General features: G+C 44.9%; 1 protein-coding gene and 2 long non-coding RNA genes across 27 annotated transcripts in view; 2 read left to right on the forward strand and 1 right to left on the reverse strand.

Moving 5' to 3' along the window:
- The first annotated feature begins 9,306 nt into the window (after positions 1–9,306).
- Positions 9,307–15,713, forward strand: LOC121057989. Its single transcript, XR_005814050.1, has 3 exons — positions 9,307–9,352; positions 11,824–12,039; positions 12,730–15,713. It is a non-coding gene; the product is annotated as an uncharacterized LOC121057989 (long non-coding RNA).
- Positions 15,714–20,910: 5,197 nt separating this feature from the next.
- Positions 20,911–23,368, reverse strand: LOC121057897. Its single transcript, XR_005814006.1, has 2 exons — positions 23,280–23,368; positions 20,911–21,492 (listed from the first exon to the last, which is right to left on the reverse strand). It is a non-coding gene; the product is annotated as an uncharacterized LOC121057897 (long non-coding RNA).
- Positions 21,283–26,281, forward strand: part of CUX1 (cut like homeobox 1) — a 270,215-nt gene continuing 265,216 nt past the window's right edge. For 14 of the 25 annotated variants that reach the window (XM_040532644.1, XM_040532621.1, XM_040532622.1 and 11 more), the window contains exons 1-2: positions 21,283–21,492; positions 23,280–23,363. In XM_040532644.1, coding sequence (XP_040388578.1) covers positions 21,283–21,492; positions 23,280–23,363 — 294 coding nt within the window. Of the gene's footprint in view, positions 21,493–23,071; positions 23,364–26,281 lie in introns of those variants that run through there. The other 11 variants (XM_040532645.1, XM_040532625.1, XM_040532627.1 and 8 more) reach the window with 2 other exon arrangements.

Here is a 26,281-nt window from a genome sequence, read left to right on the forward strand (position 1 = left end):
TAAGATGACAGGGATATATTCTCTCACAGCCTTAAGCAGCTTGCCCCACAGATCACGGTCCACACAATGACAAACTGCAAAGAAAAACTGTTAGTTAAAAAAAAATAATTCACCTGTGGAAGTGATGGGATTGTGTTGCACTTTGTGAAAAATAATAACTTGTGACAACACTGACATACCTCCAGCCACTCTGAAAGCACTGCTGTGAAGACTTTTTGTTAATATCCTTATGCTGGAATGCTATTATAGAGTCCTTGTGAACCCCTGTTTATACATCTTCCCCAGGACTATGGTGACCTTTTCTGCAGGGTGGAAATGCTTTCAGAAACTATTAATCTCTCCTCTGGGGTGGGTAGAGAGGACCCGTGGAGAGAAAGGCTTCCATGGTCTTCCTCATCCTTGTCAACAAAGATCAGAGATAGGAACAAGGTTTCGTGTTTGGCAATATACAGCAATAAGCACAAAGCTATTACAGAGCAGGGCTTTGTAAAGATGAAGGGCTGAGGAACATGAAATGGAAAAGCAATGCTGCTCAGTAAATATTGATAGATGTTCCCTGTACTCCCTCTACCTCTGTTGCACAGTGATCCCCTTCACCACTGCCTTTCATGCTGTCACTCCGTAGACTAGAACATTACTTCCCTTCACCTTCTGGCTGTTTAATTTAAAGCAGGTCTCTGCGTTTGCTCTGAAAAGTGACGAGGTGAGGGAGATGATAGGAAACTTTCCGCTCAAGACATTCTGCTCAAGGACAGCAGCACAAATGTAACCCCAGTTTATTGCATGAAATGGGGTGAAAGGTTTTGTCAGTGTTGATCAGTGTTCGTTTCACTGGTACTGATTGCCCATTTTGGTAGAAAAATCAAGGGCTGAATGCTGAATGGCAGGAAGACTAAGCTAACCTTTCTTCCCAGGAGATGATCATTGCGGGTCAGGCTTGAAGCATATTAGCTAGGTATTATAAGGGGAAGCAATGCTGAAAATCCTGCTGTGCCTGTTTGGCAGATAAATAAAGAATTTCAAGCTCTGGGGCAGACAGATCAGCAATAAATTCATATTAAGAAATGTCTGTGAGATTTGCTAACAAGACTTCAAGTACCTCGGGGCAGGGACCATGGCCTTTCATGTGTTTATAAAGCATGCAACTCAATGGAGCCCTGGTCCTGAACAGGGCAGCGACATGTTACTGCAGTACAGGTAAGAGCTGTACAACAGTTCTGTGGGCATACAGGTGCAAAAGAGGAACAGTAGGAGTTCAACAGTACAGCCTCTAAGCAGGTTTCAATGCTAAATGTTCAATACATTTTCTTCTCCCTTCTTCTTCCAAGCAAGGCAGCTTCCCCCTTGAGATAGCCAGAGAAAATGTCCTGGAAGATAGACATGGGTTGAGTTTAGGTCTGGCCGTAATGAATTCCAGAGTGATCAGCTCCAAAGCAAAAGTACTTGGGATGGGATTCTCTGAAAATATCTGGATAACTTAAGAGCAAGAGAAGTGACTGGATCCTGGTGCGCTCCTAAGTCTCTTGCTCTTGAAGCAGTGTTTCCTGTCTCTGAACAACATCCATAAAACTGAAATGAAAATTCGGCATAGAAAGGTGCTGTGAGGTTGAATTTGGTGGCTTTTGCAAAGCTCTAATGTGAATGCTGAGTGTCATTCTGTGGTAGCAAGATAAGGGGAGAGTTTTGTGAGGTGGAGGAGCGAGGTTCTCTCACTGGGTCGCTTTCAGTCAGCCACCTATGCTTTTGCCATGCAAAGTTGAGGTACAACTCCGTATTCTGCAACCCCTCCCTATTATAATGCCATCCTAGATTCTGCCATCTTCTCTTTCAAATTAAGCAGGATCAAATATGAAAAATTCCCTTGGATGGGAGATTCATGCATTTAGGTTGGGCAAGAGTTGAGTCTAGGATGCTGCCACGTACAAGAAATGAAGCGGAGGAACACATTACTGCTTGGAGTTTATATGGACAGCAAATTTATCCTGGCTTCAGGAGGTCTTGCTTTCTCTGCCCCCTCTCCATCATAATTAGACACATCAAAGAGCTGATCTGTCATCTGAAATGGCAAGATGCCTAATATTCATATTAGAAGGAGTCAAGCCTCAAGCGAACAAAGATCAAGAACATGATGGTGAATGTGAGGGGGGAGATTGAAAGTCTGTCTGTGGACCCCAAGGAAGCTAAAATGATGGAAAGTGTACAAGAGAAGAAGAAAAGGCAATCAACCTTCCAATTAAAATCCCCAAGGACGAGAGTTTTGTCTGGGTTCGTAATAATCAAGGGTAAGAAATCAGACAACTCAATGAGACAGGAGAAATTGTACTGAGAAGCAGAGGACAGGGAGGAGCTGGGGGTCACTGGGGGTTGGGCACACACAGGAAGAAAGAAAACAATGACTAAAAGTTTAACTACAAGGTGCTTAAAGGAAATAAAAATCTCCCCAGGTGCCGGGAGTGTTCTAAAGGCAAGACTGGCTTTACTCACCCCTCGACCTAAACAGCAGGCTTTCTTCAAAGTGGAGACCTACTCAAATATGCTTATGCAAATAGGTTTTAAAGCTTTTATTGACAGCACTTAGCAACTATGGTTTTCCTGTACCTCAGCTTGCCTAAGGTGAACATTGTGTAGGTTTAAATTCTTCCTCCGGCCAGGGGTACTCTCCCTCAGTTCAGGGACATGCTGGGCACAAGCTGGGTGCAGCGGAGGGAAGGATTCTTTCTTGCTTCCATAACTTTGAATCAGGAATTCTGCAGCAGTCCCTGCCTCTTGCACCCACAAGGAGCAGATCTCAGTCAAGCCCGTACTGATTAGCCTAAGGCAATAGATGGTGTCAGTGTCAGAGCCAGGATTAAAACTCCAGTGGTTTTTGGCTGCCAATCTGATGCTCGAATCACTAGACCACACCTCTCATTATAAAATAATTGTCTGATTTTCCCTTTGAAATCAAAGCTGTTTACAATTATATGGGAGAGAGCTAGAAAATGCAATCTGGGACGGTTCTGTTTAAAAGCATTTATTTGCACCTTTTTATGTAAAATTTCAGCTTAAACCAGCCCTGTGCATACAGTTGTTAGGGTACTCTATTTAGTCCCTTATTTTGTCTTCAATTTGACAATCGGAGTCTTGTCCTATTTGGAGGTTTGCAGGAACTCTCCAGATTGAGATGAATTCATGTATTTTTATCTTATTGAGAACTGCTGATTGTGATGAATGTAAAGTGTTATACTTTAAACACAGCATAAGTATCTACCACTAAATGAGTAGCTGAAGACTTTGGTTATGGATAGCTAACAAATTTATGAGTGTTGCATAGGACCAAGCTTTTTCTGAAATGATTCAAGACAAGCTTTTAATACCATAAAAAATAAGTATTGAATATGTGTTTCTCAATGAATTAGGTAATCTTCTATGGTAAACTAATATTACTGCTAATGAAACAGTAATATTTCTAGCAATTAAACACTCATAAGTAGTAGACTACCGAGTAGACTAACCTAATGAGTGTCGTCAGCTTCCATAAAAATCCACAGAACTACTCCGGCATTTCAAGTTGTGCAAGTATCTGACTGAATTAGGCCTTATTTAGTAACAGAATGGGACGCCACCTTCGGAGGGTTTTGACAGAGTTGCACTGAAACTTACTAATACCGAATATATCCCTGTTTTCTTGTATGGAGTTTCAGGAGGTTTTGTTTGTTTGTTTGTTTGTTTGTTTGATACTTTGGACCTAAGCTAGATACAACTAACATCAGTGGGAGTCTCTCCTTTCGGTTTAAGGGGCTTTGGACTGGATCCTGGATACTTAAAGAGCTGTAGACAAGTCTGTATTGTAGTCAGCCTTCTTCTGTAGATGGTAATGTACATTGCTTATGGTTATTATGAAAATGATTCCAATTAGAGATACCAGATGCCGTGATATGAGGTAAGCTAAAGAAGCTGTCTTTAGCTAAGGAAACACATCCAGACCTATCATTAGCAAAAAAAATGGCTGAAGCTGTTGATACTTAAGACTGCACATAAATATTAGTCACTAAAAACTGTGCAATATGTTTTCCCTAATATTTTATGACTAAAACCAGCAAGAATCAGAAGATGTAAAAATGGTATTTTCAATATTGTTCTTCCTTCAGCCGAACTGCACGTTTCATGGCATTTACTTTTTATAGACACATATTAGTTTATTAAGCTACCCATTTAACTAGAAAATCAACAGTAAAATGGTATGTACTCAGTGCAATGCCACTGAGTTAGCACTGTTCTTGGAACTTTGAAGGTCACTTCCCTGTGGAAATGGACTATAGACATATGCAGATAGATTACATTTTTATTATCTTTCAGTGACTCCACAGTCATTGTACTCACTGACAAGTGGAAGTCTGGCTAAGGAAGCATTGTGAAGAGGAAGGGTGAAAAGGAAGGGTAAATTTAACCCCAAATAATCAAGGTCCTGTGTATTTCTTTTTCTTCTTATGCCATATCTGCAGGAACAAATGTTTTTTTCAGGTTCAAATAGGGCTTGGGTGACATGTATATAGCCTCATCTTCCTGGGTGGCATATCACAAATGTGTTGACACCAATCATGATAACCACATTTTGTTTTAGTGTTAAGCGTAATGATAATGATGTAACCTTAGATAGCGCTGTATTGTAATTACACAGTTGTGCCAGTTATTACATAGTTGTAACACAGATCAGCTTCTTGATCAGATATGCCCAGGAGCTTCTTTTGCTTTACTCTTAATGTAGGAACAGAAAACTAGATCCCTAATTAACTTTGATTGAACCTTGATTAGATAAGGGAGTGGGGCCAGTAGGCACCAAGCGGGCGGGGAAGTCAGCCCATATGTAGATATGTTAAATGTGTAGGCACCATCCTGACTAGTCATAGGAAAGAGAAAGGAAACTCCCTTTTCAGGAATTGATACCTCCCGACAAGCACAAAGGAATTGGCCCAGACTAGCCCTCAGAAATTCAAGAAACTTCTTACCTTCCCCATCCAGCATTGCCCCCACCCTATTAAGATGAGATTCTCAAGCAATTCACCTTGGGAACAGATAGATTTCTATCAGTCTCTCCTGCCATCACAGAAGGGAATTTCAGAGAGAATTTAGTACAAAACACAATTATTCCTCCTAAGTACTCATTTCTTACTCCTTTTTTTCTGCTAAAAGTGCTGAATTGTTAGTGCTCTACAAACAAAGTCCCTTTGGCCTCTCTGAACAATCTCATTGAATACATGATTTAATAATTGAGTGAATGAAGCCAGACTTGGTTAACTGTCTGGTGGACAGCTGAAACCTAAAAAGCAGCAGATGTATCTGAGGAGAACACAGTAATAATTTTGTGTATGAGACAGGAGATGTGCAGATGCCATTTCACTTTTCCAGAGCTGCACTGGCTCTACAGTAGCCATTTTTTGGATCCAAATGTTGGTATATTTGGTAATGATACTGCCATAAAATGAAACTTCAGTGTAGCAGGATATAGATTATCCCCTTTTCAAGAGTAGAACTGCATGTTAAAACTCTGTATTTTTGCTGACTCTATTCATTTTTCTAGGGATCACTAATATGTAAACTCAACAGGAGCTCTAGGATGCTTAGTGTCCCGTAAAATCTAACTACTACTAATCTAATCTACTTTGAACAAATAAATCAGTACAACTTGAGACACCCTTGATAACCTTTCTTAATCAATCGAGGGTGATTTTTTCCCATGCGTTAAGCTGCCATATTGATTCCTTACCTGTTTTACAGAGTTCTTCTTGCCTAAACTCATTACAGAGTGTGAAGGCTTTTAGGATCCGTGGCCAGAGTATATTAGAAATGTGCAAGGATTAGCTAAGAGTGCTCTCAGATGACATAGCATTTTGTGCCACCCTTAACATGGAAGGGAACATGAAACAGTATTTTGCAGAAGCATTTATATCTGAGCCCTACTTAAGCACAGTATATAATTACTGTTAAGTGAGTATCATACTGACTTCTGGGGCAATACTAAGCACTGTACTCTTTTGAAAGATTTTAAGTTATCTTTGGCCCAAATTAGCCTTATTGAACCTAGAGAGGAAAAAAAAAAAAATCTCAGAGAAAAGGTACTTTAGTAACTGTCCTATAAATTGACAGTACACCATCCTCTGTAGATGTTGTCACTCAGACTTTTCCAAGGCACTGAAATATTTTGTTCCATTTAGTATCCAACTTTCAGGCATTCAGACTTTAATACTATCCAGACAAGACTTTTTTCCTATAGGGGCTGTGGACATACCCCTCAATGACAAGTATTTACGTACAAAGTATCAGATTTCAAATTTCTTTGATATATGAATTGTGTGTTTGGTGGAGAAAAGCATGACATGGGTAGCTGGGCACTGGAACAGGCACTTCAGGGAGCTGGTCATGGCAGCAAGCCTGTCAGAGTTCAAGAAGTGTTTGGACAATGTTCTCAGACATAGGGTTTGATTTTCAGGTGGTCCTGTGTAGAGCCACAAGTTGGACTCAAAAGTCTTTGTGGGTCCCTTCCAACTCAGGATATTCCATGATTTAATGATTTTATGATTCTGTATTCTACGGCAATGGTTTTCTTCCAAAGTGGGGATAATGTGCTGATTTCACTTTTGCAGAACTTAGAAATGGCAAGAGTATTCTACTTTACATACATAAGTGTGTAAGTAGGAACACACAGATATGGATAGAAAGTGAATACGGACAGCTTGCCTGCAAGAGAGAGCTTTGCAGAAGTGAATATGTGAGCTATACGGAACCTGCCTGCAGGCACAGCTGTGGACAGTCCTATCAATTTGTTATCATCTAGGTGAGGGAGTCTCAACATTTCCTAAACTCTGGCACCTTTGTTACTTCCTAGCATGCCTTTTCCCTTCCAGCACCTTCTTGATGTACAGGACAGATCATCCAAACCTGAAACTTTATCTCAAGCTTCATTCAAACTTTGAAAGGAACTGAATCAGCAACTTTGCTGACTGAGCAAAGTACCAAGCACATGCTTAGCTGTGAGCTGGTGAGCAGCCTTCCTGAAGCTGGTAGAAGACCTGTATGTTTAAATTCAGTATATGCTTCCATGTTTTGCTGGATCAGAGTCAGTATCATTAGAATTGAGCCATCTTTGTGATTTTCCTGGTTTCAGAGCAAGGGAGATAATAGTGACGTAGCAGGAAAGGCATCCTGTAGACCACTTAGGACTTTGTAACAGTCACAGAGACTCCAGTGCAAATAAACTATCTGATGATACTGATTTGGTTTCTGCTGAGTAGGACCTTAAGAGTGTGAGGCTGAGATAACCAGCTCAGACCCAACGGAGAGCTTGGCTCTACATTTGTCCCTCTCCAGTCATACTCATTTTGCACAGAAAAAAAACAGCTTAGCAGTTTTGCCTGCTTTACAGCCAGCAACATAGTGACAGAAAGCTGTAATAAATGGGGGAGAGAACGTGGCTGATCTGTGCTTCCAGCATTTGAACCTCTGAAAAAAAATTATGTTTCATTTAGAGCTCTAAGGAAGGGCTGTGGGTGTAAGTACAATGCTGTCTTTTTCTCTTTGCTGTGGCCCGGAACTCTTTTGCCAGGGTTGGCTTCTTTTTCTCCCTTAACAAATCATCACAATTTCGGCAAGCACTTCATTGACTGCCAATGCTGCGCTACCAATAATCTACCAGAATTGAGAAATTGTTCTTTCATTCTGCACAGCTAAATTATCTCCTGCGTGCCTGGATTTGTTCAGTTCTGAATTACGTACCAGAGGCTCAATCCTACCCTGATACTGGGCACTGTCTCTAGGCTTTTAAGAGCATGAGCACTCCCAAGGATTTCAAAGTGAAGATAGTGGTTGGATATTTTGGTTCAACTGGGGACACTCTGCTGTGCATCTTGGAAAGGAATTAGGGACTTGCATGAATGCTGTAAATTAGAAAGCATAAGCGCTTTTTCACAGTTTATCATATTTTTAAGGCTTGCGTGCAGTTTTATGATTCCTGATATGTTGGTACCAAAGAGCACCTTCTGCAGGATGCTGCACCAACACAGATTACAAATGGTCCCTTTTTAAGCAGTTGGTAAAGTTAACATAAAACAAGATGTGACAGATGCAGAAAGATGGGTGCAAGAGCACAGAGTAAAAATGAGATGGCAGCTGGCCTATGCAGGACTGCAGTGGTGCCTTCTTCTAGGAATCCTTTTGGGGGTGAATTGTATGTACAGTGAGGAGATGTTGCATAAAGCTGAAGTGAAATTTCTCGTATTAGCCTTAGATCTTAGACTCAAAGTTGTATTAACCTGGGAAATAATATGAATGCCATTAAAAAGCCTATTCTTGTAACATTTCTGACCCATTTCAGACTCCTTCTGGTAATCTGGGAAGGGACCTTTGTTCCCATGGCAGCCCATAATTTCCTGACTGAAACAGCTCAGCTGAGCTCTGAATGACACAGTCAGACATTTGGATGCTTATCTTGCTTCCAAGTGTTCTGAGGTTCCTCATTTCTCACTTATTGCACAATGCCCCGATCTCACTGGGAAGGTGAGAACTGGATCAGAAAGAAATATAATTGCTTTTTTTTTATTAGCTTATGATACAGTCCCGCCCTTCTGTGTTGCCAGCTTACCCAGTTATTCACAAATGATGATATACATACAGTGAATTATATAATTATCAGCCTATAATTACAGGTATATAGATATATACATCCCCCTGGAGGAGAGCTGGGCTTGGCACATACCTGCGTGCACCTCTGGGTCTTTAGGGAATTCATGCCCATTTTAAGTAGAAGATTATTTATTTATCAAATGCTTGAGACATTTTATGAAAAATGAACCCAAAAGAATCCTTTGATTCTTTTTAATAATGTTCATAAAGTATGTAACTGAACAAATCCAGGCATGTAGGAGCAAACTCACTTGTGCAGAGTGAAAGCAGAGAAGTTTCTCAATAGTAGTAAATTATTGGTAGCACAGCATTGGCAGTCAATGAAGAGCTTGCAGGAGCCATGCTGATTTGTTGAGGGAAGAGAAGATGCCAGTCTTGGCACAGTGATCAGAAGCCAACATTGAGAAAGAGGAGTCAGTGCAGTATTTCTATAGACACCTTTTTGAAAGCATTAGACAAGAATTAGTTTATCTTATGATGATGCTTTAATTCTGTAACCATAGATAAACCCTATTGCCTTCCCACTATGTTTCAATGCCTCATTTTGTCATTGGGGCAGATAGTGATTCTCAGCTGATATAAATCAGCAAAGCTCCACTGATTTTTAACAAAGCTGTGCCAGCTTCTGCTAGCTGAGGGTCTGCCTAGATATTTCTCTGCTTGTAAAGCAAAGAATCCAGCAGGCAAAGCTGATGTAAGTTGGATATTTTTCTTGGCTTGTTTTCCTTTGTTCTGTCTTTCAAATGCTGCTCTCATTCATAACTGCTTGGGTGCTTTCAAGCCTGTGTATGAGAGTTATGGAGCTTAATCTGGCTCCTACAATGGTGCAAATCTAGGGTAGCTCTATTTAAATCAAAAGCATTACTCAGAGGTATTGCACTGCTGTAAAAGCAGCATACTTGTGCATAGCAACTGATCTGTAAATCTCATAATGTGCCCAGTATCTTTACAAGAGTTTATTTGCAAACAAACAAACAAAAAGAATCATTGTGGCTGAACAGACCTGATTCCAGCCCATGAAAAATGGACTGAGCCTCTGCCAGAAATAAACTGTAGACACTTGCTAATTACAATTTGTGGCCAGCTTACAAAGTTCAGTAAAGGAGAAAACTACCCCATTCAGCTCCTCTTTCCCAGTTTGATGACATCATTCACATCATTATGTTGTGATATGCCAGATGGGAAAATTTGAGGTGGGGATGAAGTGAAAATCCCGGTTACACCTTTTCTCCAGGCTATCTGCCTCTCCATCATTTTACAACATCACAAGGAGACTCAGACAGTTTGACTCTGCCATTCCCAGCTGGTTTGGACCAAAGAGATAAATGCTGAACCATTAAGAATCAATACGTGCTTCCACTGATGTGACAGGTTATGCTGCACATAGCTAACATTAATTTAATTGGTTTATTTAAGCTCACTCGTATATTTAAATAGAAAGTGAAGGTAATGGTATAAACTCTGTAATTTCTATTCCTTGGGACGAAAAAAAAAAAAACAACCACCAACAGCCCTGCATCAAATGCTTATTGAAACTGAAACATATGTATTAACATATGGCAGAATTTCACTTACTGTATGTTTTAGTGCAGAGCTGATGAGGAAAGCATCTGTGCCGAGAGCATCTGAATGTAGGCTCCGATAATGAGCAGAGCTCAAAAAATACAGTCTGAAAGGTTGGGATGTGTCAAAGTGCCCTGCAGTTGATTTGTGTCAGAGCCAAAAGAATGTACTTAAGCTTCCATGCAGGTACATTGCTGTACTTTGCTTTTGCTCTGAGACCGGTTTGAACCTTCGTGTGCTACTTTGGACACCTGCTTTGGAAGTCCAGGCCAAATTTTAAGCCCCTGAGAAAATGGTTTCCCACCAGAAATGCTGACACAAAATCTACTTGGCGCTTAGGCAAGTGCAGTTACAGTATTGCCATTTAACAAAGGAACGATTATTAGAGAAGATCTTAAAATCAAGCCCAAATCTGGATCTAGATTTGAGGTTCCCTTAAGGACAGCAGCTCTGTAGAGCTGAGGTTTTGTGTTTGCACTTTCTGCAGATGTGCAGCCTGGTATAGTTGTACACATAATCTCTGTCCTCAAACAAGAGACACCAAGAAACACCAAGAGCAAGCTTTCTCTGTGGAGATTCTCATCCCAGCCATGCAAACTTGTAAGGCTTATACAAAGGAAGGTATTCGGGCTCTGAGAGGAACCCCTGATTACCGTGAATATTAACCATTTCTCCTGCCCGCAGTGATGCGACGTTTCAGTAAGCTCTGTAAAGACTCTCAGAGGCTCGTGCTGCCAAGTACTAATATTACTAATGGGCACTACAAAGCCACATTGTTCTGCACCTATTTACTGGAAGCAAGATATGAGGATACCAGGTGTAATTACTTTACTGCCTTAAGGATAGAAGTCTTTCTTTCTGATTTGACCACAGTTGAACATCTGCATCGCTCAACCACAGTTTACCTCGCTCCTGGGAGATGCTTTCAAAGCACCCAGCTCCTGCCTAGTGACCCAGAAGAAAATTCACCACCTACTCACAAAGCCTCATTTTGAAGTACTGTGCCTCTTGTAAAAGCAAGGAATCTTAACCTTCTTTGGAGCATGGGCCACATGTTGAATGTGTGAACTGCTTGTGCACCATTGTACAAATCGTGGCTTTTCATATGAAACCGTACTCCCGAGGTATTTCCTACTCCATAAAGAAGTGATTATTGAGACTAAGGAAAAGTATTTGACACATATACATTGCTTCTTATGGAAGTTTGCATGGAAATAAAATAGGTTGGGGCTGCTCAAACTGTTTGTTTCCCAGAAGCACCAAAGAGAGTAAAATTGTGTTTATTGAGAAGGTCCAAATCTTTGTGTTTCCCTTATTCCCCTATGTTCCCCTTGTGTTTCCCTTGTTCCCTTATTCCCCTATGTTTCCCTTATTAGCTGTATTGAGGAGACTTTTGGAGGTCTTGGCATAGTCCTTGTGCCACAGGCTGCACCCACAGAATGGAGTGTGTCCTGCCACGAAAAGATTTCAGTGTGTGGTCTTAGAACACGAATATTTTCCATGTATTTATTGAACTCCACCCAGGTACAAGCTTCTCCTTCACAGGAAGGACAGGTTGTATAATTAGGGGCAAAACAAACTAAATACAAAGGGATGTCTCAGTTCTGCAGGGTAAATGCTGACGTGCAAATGCCCTGGCTGGAAGTACAAGCATGCCGAGCTCCCCTTCGGTTGTCGAAGATGTCATTACTCCTACTCCTCTGCTCAGTCTCTGCGCTGGAGGTTACCTCCCACAGCAGCATTATAGGCAGGAGATGCCTGCCTGCATCTCCACTGCTTTGAGACAAAATCAAGGCAGGTAATTTCAGCTCTTTGAAGGTAGGTTTGTGCTAAGGACCTGGATTTTATGTTGAAGTGGCTGACGCTAATACTATTTGGGGGATAAGGGGTAGCCTTTGGCAGCAGACAGCTGACAGTTCTATCATCTTCAGCCAGCGTAGGAAGATTTTCCAGAGCTTGTCTGTTAGCACCTTGAATAAGTCCCCAACTTAAATCCACCTTGATTGAGAAAAGGGCAAAAGAGATTATGTATGCACACAGGCATATGAAAACATATTTGTCTGTTCAGGTATCCAAATAACACTGTGAACAGAGGCTCGGTGTTTTGCTCTAAGTGAGGCAGGAACACTTGGCACAGGCCTGGATGCTGAACTTGGATCTCCTGGGTCCCAGCCCACCGTTTCAATCACAAAACTATTAGTCTTTCCGAGTATGGATTTGTCTATCCCCTATGTCTTTTCCATCATCTCTAAACTTGAGTGACTCCTATGACTAATGTGATTGTAAGTCATAAAACATTAAGTTATGACACAATCAAATCAAAGCCAAGAAATTCATAGTTAGGGTGTAGGCTACATTCTTAACTCAAAACCAGAAAAGCAGCATTACAGGGTAAACAAAAGGATGAAGTGTCAGCCCTCATTTTTCATTTTTGGGCTCTTATCAGTTTGTATCAATTTAAGCCTTTTTTAAATATGTAATTTCTTTGACTTATTTTTTTCCCTCTAGGAACTGAAAATTATTCTGCTTTGAGGTCTGGAACCTGCCATACAATAAACACTACTTAATTGGGACATGCTTAATAGGGATGGCCACTTTAATGGGACATCTCCTAGGGAACCTATTTATGCTAATGAGACTGAATGACAATGACTGTTTCTTAAGTGGGGCAACAAAAGGAAAAAAACCTCCGCTTAACAGGGATGCGCTCAGCTGTTACTAGTTTAAGTGTTTAATCAGGTGTTAAATAGGTCTAAAATTTGGAGCTTCCATCTTTTAATTCAAAAATGGGAAATTACAATTTACCTCATGATGAAATGTGGTGTTGGTATTTATACAGTGGCATTTAGTACAAAGGAAGGGCCGGGCTGTTTTCAAGGAAGCCAGACATAGAGGTTCTCTTCTCCAAGCATGGAACTACCTGTAGATTAGATTTGTTCAGAATCATTGCAAGAGCTAGAAATAAAACCCATCCACCCTAATTCTCAATCCTATATTTTATCCTCTCCCCTCAACTCTTCCCACTTCTGTATTAGGACAGTAACAAAGAAGCAATAAAATACAAATAGGAAAACTTTTTAAATCCAAGTGATCCTTACTCAGAGCCTCTAAAACCCCTAAGAAAAGATGCCTGAAGACTTCCAGGAGCTTCCAGAAGCTGTTAAGCCATTTAGAAGGTTATTCTCCTCCTGAAGATCTTTTGTGTTCTGTGGTTTCCTCTGAAAATATGTATGCTTGTCTGAGGGATGAACAGGAGACCACGTTAAGAAGTTGTGTTAAACACAAAAATCCCGTCTTAGATGACAGCTATATAAATGTGGGGACTCTCCCAGGCAAACCAAGACATCTGATTATGCCATTGTATACTGTTTGGCAAAGGAGAGAGTGAAGGAAAGTGATAGACATGAGGGGCAGATGGAGTTTGCCTAATGTGTCTGTTCTTTTCTTCGCTGCCTTTTCAATTTAAGAATGTAGCAAAATAGCAGCTGCTCATAATTTCATGAATCAAGAAGTATGTAAATTTCAGCTACAAAATTTGTTGCATAGTTAAGACACACACAAAGAAGGAAAAAAAGAAAAAAAGATCTTGCTTGCATCTACAACTTTCTTAATCTTGCATGCAAATTTAGCCTTTCAGGCCTGGTTCTCCTCTTGTTTCGGTGCAAATCAAGAGCAGTTCAGTCAATTTTGTCATTGTCGTGTAGGGCAAATGCTGTGGGGTTATCCTCCGCTAAGGGTTCAGCTCATCTCTACTCATTGCCTCAATGCTTCAATGGAAGGTGAGCCTGGTGTGAAAGGGTCCTTTCATACCCCTGAGCCACAGAGGGGCTTTATGCCCTACCTCTGCTCCTAGGCTGCAGCTGGAGGTGAGGAGGAAAGGCGCCTTAATGGGAACGTCTTCATGAACAGGAAAGCCGTAGTGGCGAACAGCTACCTGAGGATGCTGACAACCGCTTCACATTGAAATGGAAATCGCACTCCTCGCATTTCAATCCCTAGCCATCTCTGAATTAAAAGATGGAAAAAGTGACTTGAAATGTATCATCCGAATGCATGAAACACTGCTCAGAAAGAGCTGGGGATCTGGGCCTCCATATACTATACAGCTGGTTCTAGTTTTCAGACAAGATTTACTAAACACATGTAAACCGTGCATATCTGTTTGAATACTTTTTGTGCAAATAACTTCCTCTGTGGTCAAGCTGTTCCTTTCAGATCCAGGCTACAGATTTGTGCTTTATGCTCACCACTTTTTTACCCTTGGATTTCCACCAGTATCAGTTCACACTCAGAGTATGAAACTGTGAAGAAGGGAGCTGAGTTTGGCAGCAAGAGTCGGGAGAATTTACAATGCAAAACACTGAGCAAACTCATGATAAAGGGCAGAAATCATCCCTGGCGTAGCTCCATCCAAGTCAGTGGGCCAGATCCTGAGCAGCTATAAACAGACACAATACTACATATTTCACAGGAGCTGCCACCGCTTGTATCATTTGGCCCAACAGTCTCCTACACAGAGGCAACGTTTTACTGATTCTGGTGGGATTTCTCCTGATTTATACCCCAGAGTGAGCAAGCAGAGCATTGGTCTGTCTTCACCAATTAAAACTGCCCCACAATTATATCTGCTGAGTGTCATGAGTTCAAACTTTAAACACAAAGCAACAGCTGAAGCTGAATATAAAGGAGCAGGAGGGCAGAGTTTTATGATCAATGTTTTATTCGAATCATATAAAAAAGAAAAGCATTTCACATATTTCACGGAGGCATTTTATGTGCATATTTAATATGAATCCTTTTCTTGTTAAACTCTTACATGATCTATGTACTTCAGTATATAAAACACGGTATAGGACAACTATGAACAAGTTTATTAAAACAGCTTAGGTTCCTGTTGACATCACCAACCACACAAGTGCTTGCTCAGGGTTGGTGTGATCTTATCAGTCTCTCCTTATATTTCAGGTTACCTACTTGTTCGTTTTCCCAATATATCTTTCATTGTTACAAGAATTCAACTCATGGGCAGATCTCTAAGATAAATCTGTTTGTCTGTTTTGGGAATATGGCTCTAGTTCTAATTTTGCAGACTTCGTTCAGGCAATACTCCCTTTGACTTCAGGGATTTTTGCCTGAGTAATCCTTTCAGAATTGGACTCTCCATGATTTTCATTTACTTAACAACTTGGCATTACATCTGTAAAATATTAGCCCAGTAATGTGAAATATCAAATTAGATTTATGCATTAATCTAATCTATATATGAAGCCTGATAGTCAGTTCTCTTACACTGCATTATTGTAATTCCAGGCATTCTGTGTCACTTCAGATTTATACTGATGATGTAAGAGAAATAAAAAGTGGGATTTATAGATCAAATTCGGTAACCCACGTATCATGGAATCACAGAATATCCTGAGTTGGAAAGGATCCACAAAGATCATCGAGTCCCACTCCTGGCTCCCCACAGGACTACCTAAAAATTAAACCATATGTCTGAGAAAGTCCAAAATTAAAATAAATTCCCATTTTCAGGGAATCCAGGTAAACGTTTCTCTATCAATCACAAGTGAAGGAGTGCACACAAAAAATTAGAAGAAATCAACAAAGCAGTAAGTTATTTAAAAGGAATAAAAGGTCAAAATAAATATCTGAACTGCAATGCACTCCCTAAAAATCCTTGGAAAAGACAAATAAGCAGTTATTTATTTTCTGTGTGACAGTAGCAGTCTGAAAAGTAAAAAAATTACTTTTGCATACATGTTCATAAACTGCATTTATAAACACTTCACATAATGAAATTATATTTGTTTCCTCCAGGTTGGCTGCCCTTGAACATTCTTCTCCTTCTTGCAGTTTTTAATTTTTTTAATATAATTCTTCCGTGAGGACAGGTCTTATGCATATGGCCCTGGATCAGCAGCCAACCCCACACAGCAGGGCATTTAAGAACATGTTAAACTCCAGTTTTGTATGTGCTTTGGTACTACTAAAAACTGGGTACTTGGAGACGACCCACCAATATGGTATTCTTACATCTTAAACCCATTTACCTCTTCTCTTTGTGAATGCTTTCAATTTGTTTTACTCTTTTTGGGCCAAATCCAGATTGTTATTTACAGAAGGAATGCAACAGGATTAATAGGTTATGGTCTGCACTAGTCTATACCCATGGAAATTCATTGTGATCCCATCAATTCCCATATAATTTCTTTGGATTTGTATCAGGTTAAAGCCCCAATCCAGGATAATGCCAAGCAGATGCAAACAAGGGCCAGGGTAGAAATGTGGAGAATCACGACCTGAATAAGACTGGATCTGTTTATTCCAATGGAGAAGGTAATCTTTAAATATATTTAAAAAAAAAAAAAGTGAGAGAATTTTAAGGATTTTTTTCCTATTTGGTAATTTATCACCACCCAAACACCAAATAGGAAGTGAAGCAATGCCAAGGAAAAAAAAATCAATTTATTTCCTACACATTACTAAAGAAATCCTAGACTGAAATGCAATCCTGAGCACTTTGGTTCACTTTCAAGTGTGCTGTTTACCCTTACGGATATTCACCTAAACGTGGCCTTCGTACAGTGTACCTGCACAGAGACTCGTGCTGAGCTGGGAATCGTGTTGTGCTTTCCATTCGCTTGGCTCTACGAGACCTGGCTGAGTGTCGCACAAAAATAGGGCAGCCCACAGGTTATCCACACTAAAATGCACCCTGTGGAACGCCGCGTCAATTTGTGCCAGTGTATGGCAGCTGCAGTGAACTTGTGGCTTACTCGAAGGGTGTCTGTTTTCTCCCTTTCTGCGTTAATCCAGAATTACTGTTTCTCCTACCCTAGCATTCAGATCCAACAACCCCAAACACAGTTGTGTTTGCAGAAAATCACAGTTGTGCCAAGCAAGTCACAGTTGTGTTTCTAAGAAAAGACGTGCTTCCCAAAATGAAATTTCACACGCATTTTTTGAAGAAAAACCACCTCGAACATCCTCAACATCCCTCCCCAGCAGGCGCCGCAGCCCTTGCAGTGTGCAAGGATGTGTTTTACACCGGCGCAGGAGGCGGACAAGTCTGTCTGTGTCGGTATCTCCCCATCTCCGCACACACCTGTCTCTCCGTCCCCGTACACCCGTCTGCCTCTCGTCTCCCGTCCCTGCGTGTTGCAACAGGGCCCAGGCGCGGATGCCTCTCCCCTTGGCACCCGTGCACTGGAGCCAGCCGCGCCGACATGGGGCTGAGCTGGCACCTGCAGGGGACCCGGCACGAGGGGTGTGACCACCTGGGACATCCCCAGTGGTGTGGGGACAGCCCAGAGCCCGGCTGGTGGAGGGGAGCAGAGCGATCTTCCCTTCTTCCCTCCCCAGCAAGAGGGAGCTGCCACACCAAGCCTGAGTGACTGGAAAGTGAAAGAAGAAGCTTTTCTCTCTTTTCCTTTCCAAGATAGCATCAGCTTTACACTCACCTGCTTTACGGGCCCTATCTGGAAGGGAATGAAAGGGAAGCCGGTAGGTGAGGGAGCACCCTCCGAGCTGGCTGACGTGCACGCTTCCCTCCATCTCCTTCCTGCAATCCTGGACCTGCAAGGTGCAAGCACCTCACAGTCACCACAGGATTTTTATCTCCTGGTGACCACAAGCATTTTACAGAAACTGAGTGACGATTCGGTGAATTGTTTCATGTCACAAAAAGACCTGTGACAGCAGCTGAACACAGCTCCCAGCCCCAGTACAGCCACTAAGGCTGCTCTCCTGCCACGGGGGAGTGGCACAAAGCAGGCAGAATACAATCAGCCCAGCTGAGGTTCAGAAAACAGAAAGGAATTTAAACTGATCATGCTGTTTTTGGCTTTTTATTCTTAGGTAATATGTGAAATATTATGACCTGAAGGTTTTGCAGAAACTGGAAGAAACGTCTGGTGGGGGCAGAGGATTCCTGACCGAGCAGGAGGGACCTGGAAGGGCAAGAGCCCAAAGTGAGGAAGGGGCTGTACAGAGTGGTTGAGGAAATTCATGATAGGAATAGCAAGACTTAAATACTGCTGAAAAAAGATGTTCAAAAACTAACAGAAACCAGTAAGAGGTAAAGAATAAGTGAAAGGTTCCAAGTGAGAAAAAAAGGTGGGAATTTTCCCTAGGACCATAACCTACGAAGTTATCTCCCAACCCTTGAAGGACAGAGGCGATAAATGCCCAGGTGAACAGAGCAGCCTAAGGCAGAGGATGGTGCCAGAGGGAGCACGAGCCCTGCCCAGCCACAACGGGCACCTGTGGGCTCACCGCACCTCCCGTCCAGCACAACGCTGCCTCTGGTATCAGCCTGTGCACAGGATGAGGCAGTCAGGCGAGGGCAATGCTGACAAATTGATGCTGGTATGAGCCATTCACTTACGTAGGTTCAGTATGAAACTGTTATTCCCTGCCAGCTCCAGGGAGGGGATAACCTGATGGGTCCTCTTCTTCTCTAATTCTCTTGATCGCCTACGGGTGATGTTATTGGTTACGTTGGCCAAAACATGAATATGCATCTGGATAGAATATACCATGAGAAAAGCAGTTATTTAACAGAACTGTTGCAAACATAGCCAGCCTGGGAAGACTGACTCAACTCACTAGGCAGACTGATGTATTTGTTCTTTTGGGATCTTCAATAACTCCTTCTGTGCGTGGCAGAGAATACCACTACAATGCCATCACACGCTCTTGTTGGTGTGGGTTAATCCACAAATCCTCAAAGAAGATCTGTTGTGGGTTATGCTGGATACTTATGAATGTCTTCAGAGCTAAAGAGCAAGTAACCACGCTGCCCAAATTTACTTTGCCTTCAATTGTGGCTGTTTTCCCTGACCTCTGTAAGAATTGCTTTCTTCTCTTCCATCTACCAGTGGGCATCTGTGACTAGGTACTACTCATAGGATGTCATGCTTAGATCATGTTTGCCACAGTGTACGTGATTTGTGCCAACATTTCCAGGAAGTACCAAAGAAGGTGGGAACCACCATGCCACTTCAGAACATGGGTCTGACCAGCTCAGTCTCCTGTCTCTGCCACTGACTGCAGGTGGACACTGAGGTAAGGGCAGGCAGGTGGCTGTGGGGCTTCTCCCCAGCTCCCAGCCGCTTGGCAGCCCGGGGAGTTCCCCAAGCCGATAAACATCACTGTGTCCACACTGTTGTGTTCACATTGCTTGTCAATTTTTCTGCAATTTATGTGCTGCAAACCCCCTGGCTACTATGACAGACATAAATCAGTGTGGAACCAGAGTTACTAACAACGACTGGGGAAAAAAATCTGTGGTGTTAAAGACCTATGAGTTTTGATCTTAATGTGGGCTAAATCTCCCAGCATCATAAAGTACCTGTCTGCTTGTCTGTCTCTATTCCTTGTCATTCCTTGGACTGAGGGATTTTGGCATGAGGTCCTCCTTTTCACAGGGAACAGGCACGTAGAGCCAGGCAGCTGGGGACAAGAAGCAGCTGAAGAAAATGCAAAGATGAGAGCCAGGAAACTGAAGAAGGAATGGGCTGGAGAAGGAGCAGGAAGGGGTACAGAAAAGGCTCTAGAGGAACTCTGTGATGGGAACTGACATTTGGGAGTTAGTTAAGGTGAAAAAGATGCAAAGAACACAACAGAATCAATGGAGAAGAGACTCAAAGTTACAGCCCTGCTGAGCAGTTCGCAGTTCTCAGAGTCCTGGGCAAGGAAATAAGCTAGATTCACTAAGGCAAACAGAAGCCCAAGTCCAGTGATTAGGACTGGACTCATGGTCCAAAATGTCTTAATGAATGCAGACTGCTGCCCAGAGGAGCGGCTGTGACAATGAATTGTTTCTGACAAGTTTGGGGCCCTTGGAATAAAGGTCCCTTTTCCTCAATATTCTGGACAATGACACGTGAAGCATAACGAGACCGATTGCCATTGATGGCCCAATGCAGGTGGTAGAGCAACTGTGTTAATTAAACATCTGTATTAGTGACATTTTCTGACATGGTGACATTAATGGGAAACGAATTTTAATTAAGTATTTGATTCCTAAAATGGTGCCTGTGTGTCTATACCTGGAAGAAAATAAAAAAGAAATCTGTACAACATTCTTTCAAACACTTTGGACGTAGCAAGCATGACTGAAGCACTGTTAGTAATTGCCATCATTTTAGATTTAAACTGCAAATACACTGTACTTACTTTTTCAGTACTCTATTAGTGCATGTTGAAAGAAGTTAGCATTTACACAGATCAAATCTAACCTTAAGAAAGCCTTCCTCAGATGAACACACGGGACCGATTTCTGAAAAACGTAGTAATCCAAGAAAACTTTATTCTAACCGGCCTCTTGCCAGGGTGCACCAAATTTTCCATGATCCTTCTTCCGTCTGACACGGGTACGATTCGGCAGAAACACGAAGCAAATTACCTCTTGCTCCGAGGAGCTCTGTACCCTGCAGGATCTTTGCAGAATCCAGCCCGAAGAAATACAGCACTTTCAGAACACGGAGCTGTCAAGCAAGATTTCCTCAGGCTTGTTGCCACACAAAATGGCAAATAAGGGACCTGATCCTGCACTGAAGGCAACGGGAATTATAGGTGCTCAGCATTTGTCTGCTGGCAGAGCTAAGGTTTCTCAGTACTTCCTAAAATCAGCCGTGCTGTTTATTCCTATTGAAAATTATACAGCTAAAAAGCTTTGGTATCTAGCCACAGAGCTTTTATTTCAAATTGGCAATAATGTGACAAGATGTAACTCCTGCAAAAAGACTACAATAATGTTAAAAATATCATAAAATATTATTTATATCAGGATACATTTGCTACCCCATATGACAATCATTCATATTTCTTGACAGATATAAACCTCTGCTTAACACATTAGTATCATAAATATTACCAGATATAACACTGTAATTTAATACCTACCAAATGTATTTTAAAATATTACTCAATTTAAAACTTTGGATTTTAACCAGATGTGTTTCCAGAAAATGATTCAGGTCAGATGCTTTTTTCTTTTCCTTTTTCTGTGCGTGTGCGTTCAAAGTGGAACATTACTATGTGATTTATTGTACTATGACTGTATGCCCCAAACCTAAAACAGCACCACGATACTTCATCCTTGAGGCTTACACACCTGCAGTCCAAACTAACAAGAGAAAACATCTACATGGCACGGCAGGAGTCTTTGAAATGTCTCTTTGCAGTTGCCTGGACACAGAACAGACTGGTAGAGCAGGGAGGCAGCGGAGAAAGGGTGAAGACAGGAACTCCAGCCTCTTTCATCTAGAAAGGGGGGACCATGGAGAGATTAGAGGAGAGGATTTTGATTAGATCACTGGAATGTGAAATGATGCTTCCCAGGATTAAAATCCTATTTTAGAGCTACCAAACCGGTTACGTTGTTAGTCAGAATCTGGAGGCTCGCAGGGCTCCATCCCTGCAGACGCCCGCCGCGCCCGACACCCTCTGCCTGCAGCAGGGGGGCCCCGGCCAAGCCCCCCGGCCTCCCCCCGGCCTCCCATTCGGCAGCCCCCGCTGCCAGCCCTGGACACGCTTTCCGGAGGGCGAGGGGCTTCATTCCCCTACCAGCCCCGTGACGGCCGCACGTGCTGCGAGCCCGCAGCGTGCCCAGCCCAGCTGGGCAGGCAGAGGCCCGGCGTTCTCGTACCCTAGTGCCATTAGTTTTATTCCCGGTACGGCCAACCAAAAATGCGAAGGTCTACAGTTGTCGGGTTGATCCTTAGGTGGGACTCGTTAACATAAAACCCGCCGTTGCAATTAGGAGCTTTGTGAGCAGCAGCCTCAGCAAAAAGTGGAAATGGAGGCTGAAGCGATGGTGCTCCTCCAAAGGAGGACGGCAGCAGATTGGGAAATAGTCTGCAGCAGCCGCTCCGCCGCTGTCAGTGCCGTAACTTCTCCAAAGACAGACAGAGCCATTTTCAAGTAGTCAGCCCGCCGACTTGAGCGAGCACTAAATTCACTTGATGATCAAATACTGTTTGACGAAAAATCCACCGTCGCTTACTTTCCTGGAGGAAGATCTATTTATTTGCCTTTTGATGAGGCAGTGCGAGGCAGCGGCAGCGGCAGCGCTTGGGGAGTGCGATGCAGCGGGCTCAGTCCCACGGGGCCACCCGCGAGGCATCAGGCACGCTGCAGGGCCACGGTGGGCGCGCGGGCTGCCCACCCAGAGCTTGTGGGGCCGAGCTGTGCCCCAAACCCACCGTGCTCATCGGGGTGGGCGCAAGGGGGAGGGAAATAAATCGCGTTTATGGACGCGTTATTGTTTAGAACAAAATAAGTTATTTCATCCCTGTGCTCTCCGTTTCTATGGCTATGCCGCACGAAGCTATGAGCTGATTTTCCAACCCCGGTGTTAGCCACCCTCTGCGAGCCGGCGGCCAGGGGCAATGGCCCCATGGGCGCCTGCCCGCGCCTCCATGAACCCCGCTAACGACGGTGCGGCTGGTGGGGATGTGGGGGTCCCCCTGCTCCCCCCGCCACCACCAACACACTGGGGGGGGGGCCAAGCTTGGAGTGGGAGGGCTGTGGGCAATGCCCCCCTCCCCAAATCCCCCCCAAATCCTAAATCCCAAATCCTAAATCCTAATTCTCCCCCAAATCCCAAATCACCCCCAAATCCCAACTCCCCCCCCAAAACCAATACCTCCCCCCAAACCCAAACACCCCCCCCCAAATCCCAAATACCCCCCCAGCCGTGCCCCCCCCCCTCAAGCACGGGGATGGGGGGGGATGACACACACACACACAAACACACACACACATTGGGGGAGGGGGTCTCTATGATCGCACCGCCCCCCCACCTTCTCTCCCCCCCCCCCCCCCCCCCAGCGCACGGGGCTGACTCCGCGTTCCGGCCGCCGGCGGGCTCCAGGCCGGGATTTGGGCGCTCCCCGCCCGCCTCCCGCCCCCCTGCCCCCCCCCGCCCCTCCTCCTGCCCCCCCCCTCCCCCCTCCCTCCCTCCCTCCCTCCCTCCCTCTCTCCCTCCCTCCCCCTCCCTCCCGGCTCCCGAACTCCAGCCCCTCTCTCTCCCTCGATCAGCCGCTCACTCTGTCTCAATATGTCTCAAGATGGCGGCCAATGTGGGATCGATGTTTCAATATTGGAAGCGCTTTGATTTACAGCAGCTGCAGGTCAGGCTCCCCCGCTCGCCGCACCGGCCGGGCCGCGCCGCCGGACCCCCCCCGCCCCCCTTCCCTTCCCCTTCTCCGCCTTCCCTCGGGCCCGGCCTCCCCCCCTCCTTCCTCCTCCTCCTCCTCCTCCTCCTCTTCCTCCTCCTCCCGCAGCCGCCCGCAGGATCCCCCCGCTCCGCCCGGCCGCGCCGCTCCGCTCGCCCCCCCAACCCCCCCGCCCCCGATCGGCGGCCCCATCGGAAATCGATCCCCTTTGTTCAATTCATCGATCAGCCCAAGATGGCGCCGGAGCCGGCGCTACCGGGGCCGCCACCGCCGCTCCAGCCCGCTTCGTCCCGGGCTGCCCTCTGCCCGCTTCCCGTGCGCGTCCCCCCCCCGCCGGTACCCCGGGGCCGCCGCTCTGCGGGGCTCCGCTCGGCCCTTCCCCGCCCCGGCTCCCCGCCGCCTCCCTCAGCCCCGGGGGGCGGCCGGGGGAAAGTTTCCCGAGTGCCGGGACTTTGTGTGGGGTGTGCGGGCGGGGGGGCGCGGGGAGCCGGCCGGGCTCGGCGGTGCAGGCGCGGAGCGGCGGGGGCTGGGGGCGCTGTGGTGCCGGCCCAGGGGTGCCGGGGCCCCCCCCCCGGTGCTAAACCCTCTAGTGCTTCCCCCCTCGGTCCTTACCCCCGCGGTGCAACCCTTCGCCCGGTACTCCCCCCCCCACCGGTGTCACTCCCTGCGTGCTTCATCCCTCCCCGGTGCTCCCCCCTCAGTGCTTGTCACCCCCCCCGGTTTCACCCCCATCACGGTGCTCCCTCCCTGTAGTCACCACCCTCCGGTCCGCACCCCCCCGGTGTAATCCCCCCGGTGCTCTCCCCCCTCAGCCGCCGCCGGGCAGGGGGCTCCGGCCGGCCCCGGGGGGGCAGTGGGGAGCTGAGGGAGGGGAAAGAAGAGAGGGACGGGGGGATCCGGGCTGTTTTTTGGGGGTCACAGGGCTGGGGCAGCGCGCCCCGAGGGGCTGGGGGCGGCCCGGTGAGGCGGGGGGGGGGGGGCAGCGTGACGGGAGGCGGGGGCCGCTCTCTGACAGGAGAGCGGGGGGCGCCCGGCCGGGGGGGGCTCAGGCGGCCGCTTCCGTGCCCCTGTTGAGGGGACGAGGCCGGACGGTGCGGTTTGGGAGCCCCCCACGGGCCCGGCCCGAGTGGCATCACGGTGCCTCGGGGCCGGGGGGCAGCGGGGCCGGGCCCCCCCCGAGCTTCCCCGGGCAGTGCGGAGCCGCTTGGGGTAGGTGCTGGCCCCGGTCCCTGCCGGCTCTCAGGTGCATCGGGAGGTGGGGTGAGGCGCTGCCTTTCCCTCTCCGTCTGCCTTTTTTTTTTTTTTTTTTTTTTTTTTTTTTTTTTTTTTTTTTTAGCTGCTTTCGTGTTTTATTGTTTCTTTTAAAGGCTTTGGATTAAGGTAGACTTGGCTGAACTTTCCTCACTTGAAAGGATTCTTAATAGCGACCCAGAATACCTACAGGAATACAGAAAATGAGGTCCAGATGTAGAATTGTATAAAATAAAATGGATTAAATTAAGATGTATTTAAACAAGGTCTGACATCTTTAATTGTGGACTTTTGCCTCTGTGTATGCGTGGTTGTACTTGCTTAGCATAGAAAAATAAACACTCGGAACGTCACTGCTGCGGCGTTACATTTAACGGCGGGGAACTCTGAATATTTCCTATAAAATAAAGCCCTCAGAAATGCTTATTGATTAAAATATATTACGCTAAAGTATCTATCATGTAAATTAAATTCTAAAATGTAATGAACGCGGCCAAATGGCATTTTGATAGATTGTTCCATTCTGTTTTTAGTTTGAAAAAAAAAAACCACTCACTTTTATTATAATTTAATTTCTGTGCATACTGTAAAACCTGTTGTGGAGTATCACTCTACAAACCTTAATCTTATTTTTACAGGCTCGATGTGACAGGCTGACTCGAGCAGCTTGTAGGCTCTCCTTTGAAGCACGCCTGTAGTGCCAGCTCTGAGCTGTCTGAGCAGTGTTCGTTACCTGGTCCCGAGAACTTGCGATTATTTGTACGGGTTGTGGATTGGGGCTGCTCACCTCATGGCAGATTCACCAGGCCGTCCGTACCCAACAAACTTTGTGCTCAGCCTGCCTGCGGAGAGTCCTGGAGTGACCAGAGAGGGAGAGAGGACCTTTCATCCCTAGGCAGAGTAGTTAATTTGTTTCAAATTAGCTTTTTATTTTTTTTTACCCACCCATCTGCATGAAGAGGTAGTGTAATATTTACTCCCACTTGCAGATGAAGCAATATGCTATTAAATCTATCGTTACCGAGTGTGAAGCTCAGTCTTACAGAGCTGTTTGTTCCCCCCATTCATTTGTAATCATGTCTTTTGAGTGTGGAATTACAGACAGTAAAAATTGCCCTTTTCCGTACTTTCTTTACCCTATTCCAGGGCAAAAACGCGAAGGACTTGTGCTTAGCGTAGTTCCGCCTGTGCCCTGCCAAGTCCAGCTCTCCCAGCTGTGGGCTCGGTGGCTTCAAAGCTGTCGTTTTGCTGCGCAAGAAAGTTCTGAGGAGCTGAGGATGAGGCTGTGCCCGTGTTCCTGGCAGCGGCGCGACGTGCATGCTGCCTGCTCACAACTTCCTCTTCTGCCTTCTGTTAGAGGGCATTTAACTGTTGATGAGCTCCGACCTGCCTTGTAATATTAAGCAGCAGGTTTCTCGGGATTGTGTCAATATTAATTAAAAACGGAGCCAAGACCACTGTAGGGTCTGACTCTTTTAATTATTTATTTCCGTTCACTAAACAACCTCTTGTTTGTAGGAGGAGAGATTTCAAGAGTTGGAGGCAGGGTTAAATAATTCAGAACTCGGATTAAAGAACAAAAAGGTCTGTTCACAAACGGAATATGACGTGCAGAAATGGCG

The sequence above is a fragment of the Cygnus olor genome, chromosome 20, assembly GCF_009769625.2.
Source record: "Cygnus olor isolate bCygOlo1 chromosome 20, bCygOlo1.pri.v2, whole genome shotgun sequence".
Classification (NCBI taxonomy): Eukaryota; Metazoa; Chordata; class Aves; order Anseriformes; family Anatidae; genus Cygnus; species Cygnus olor.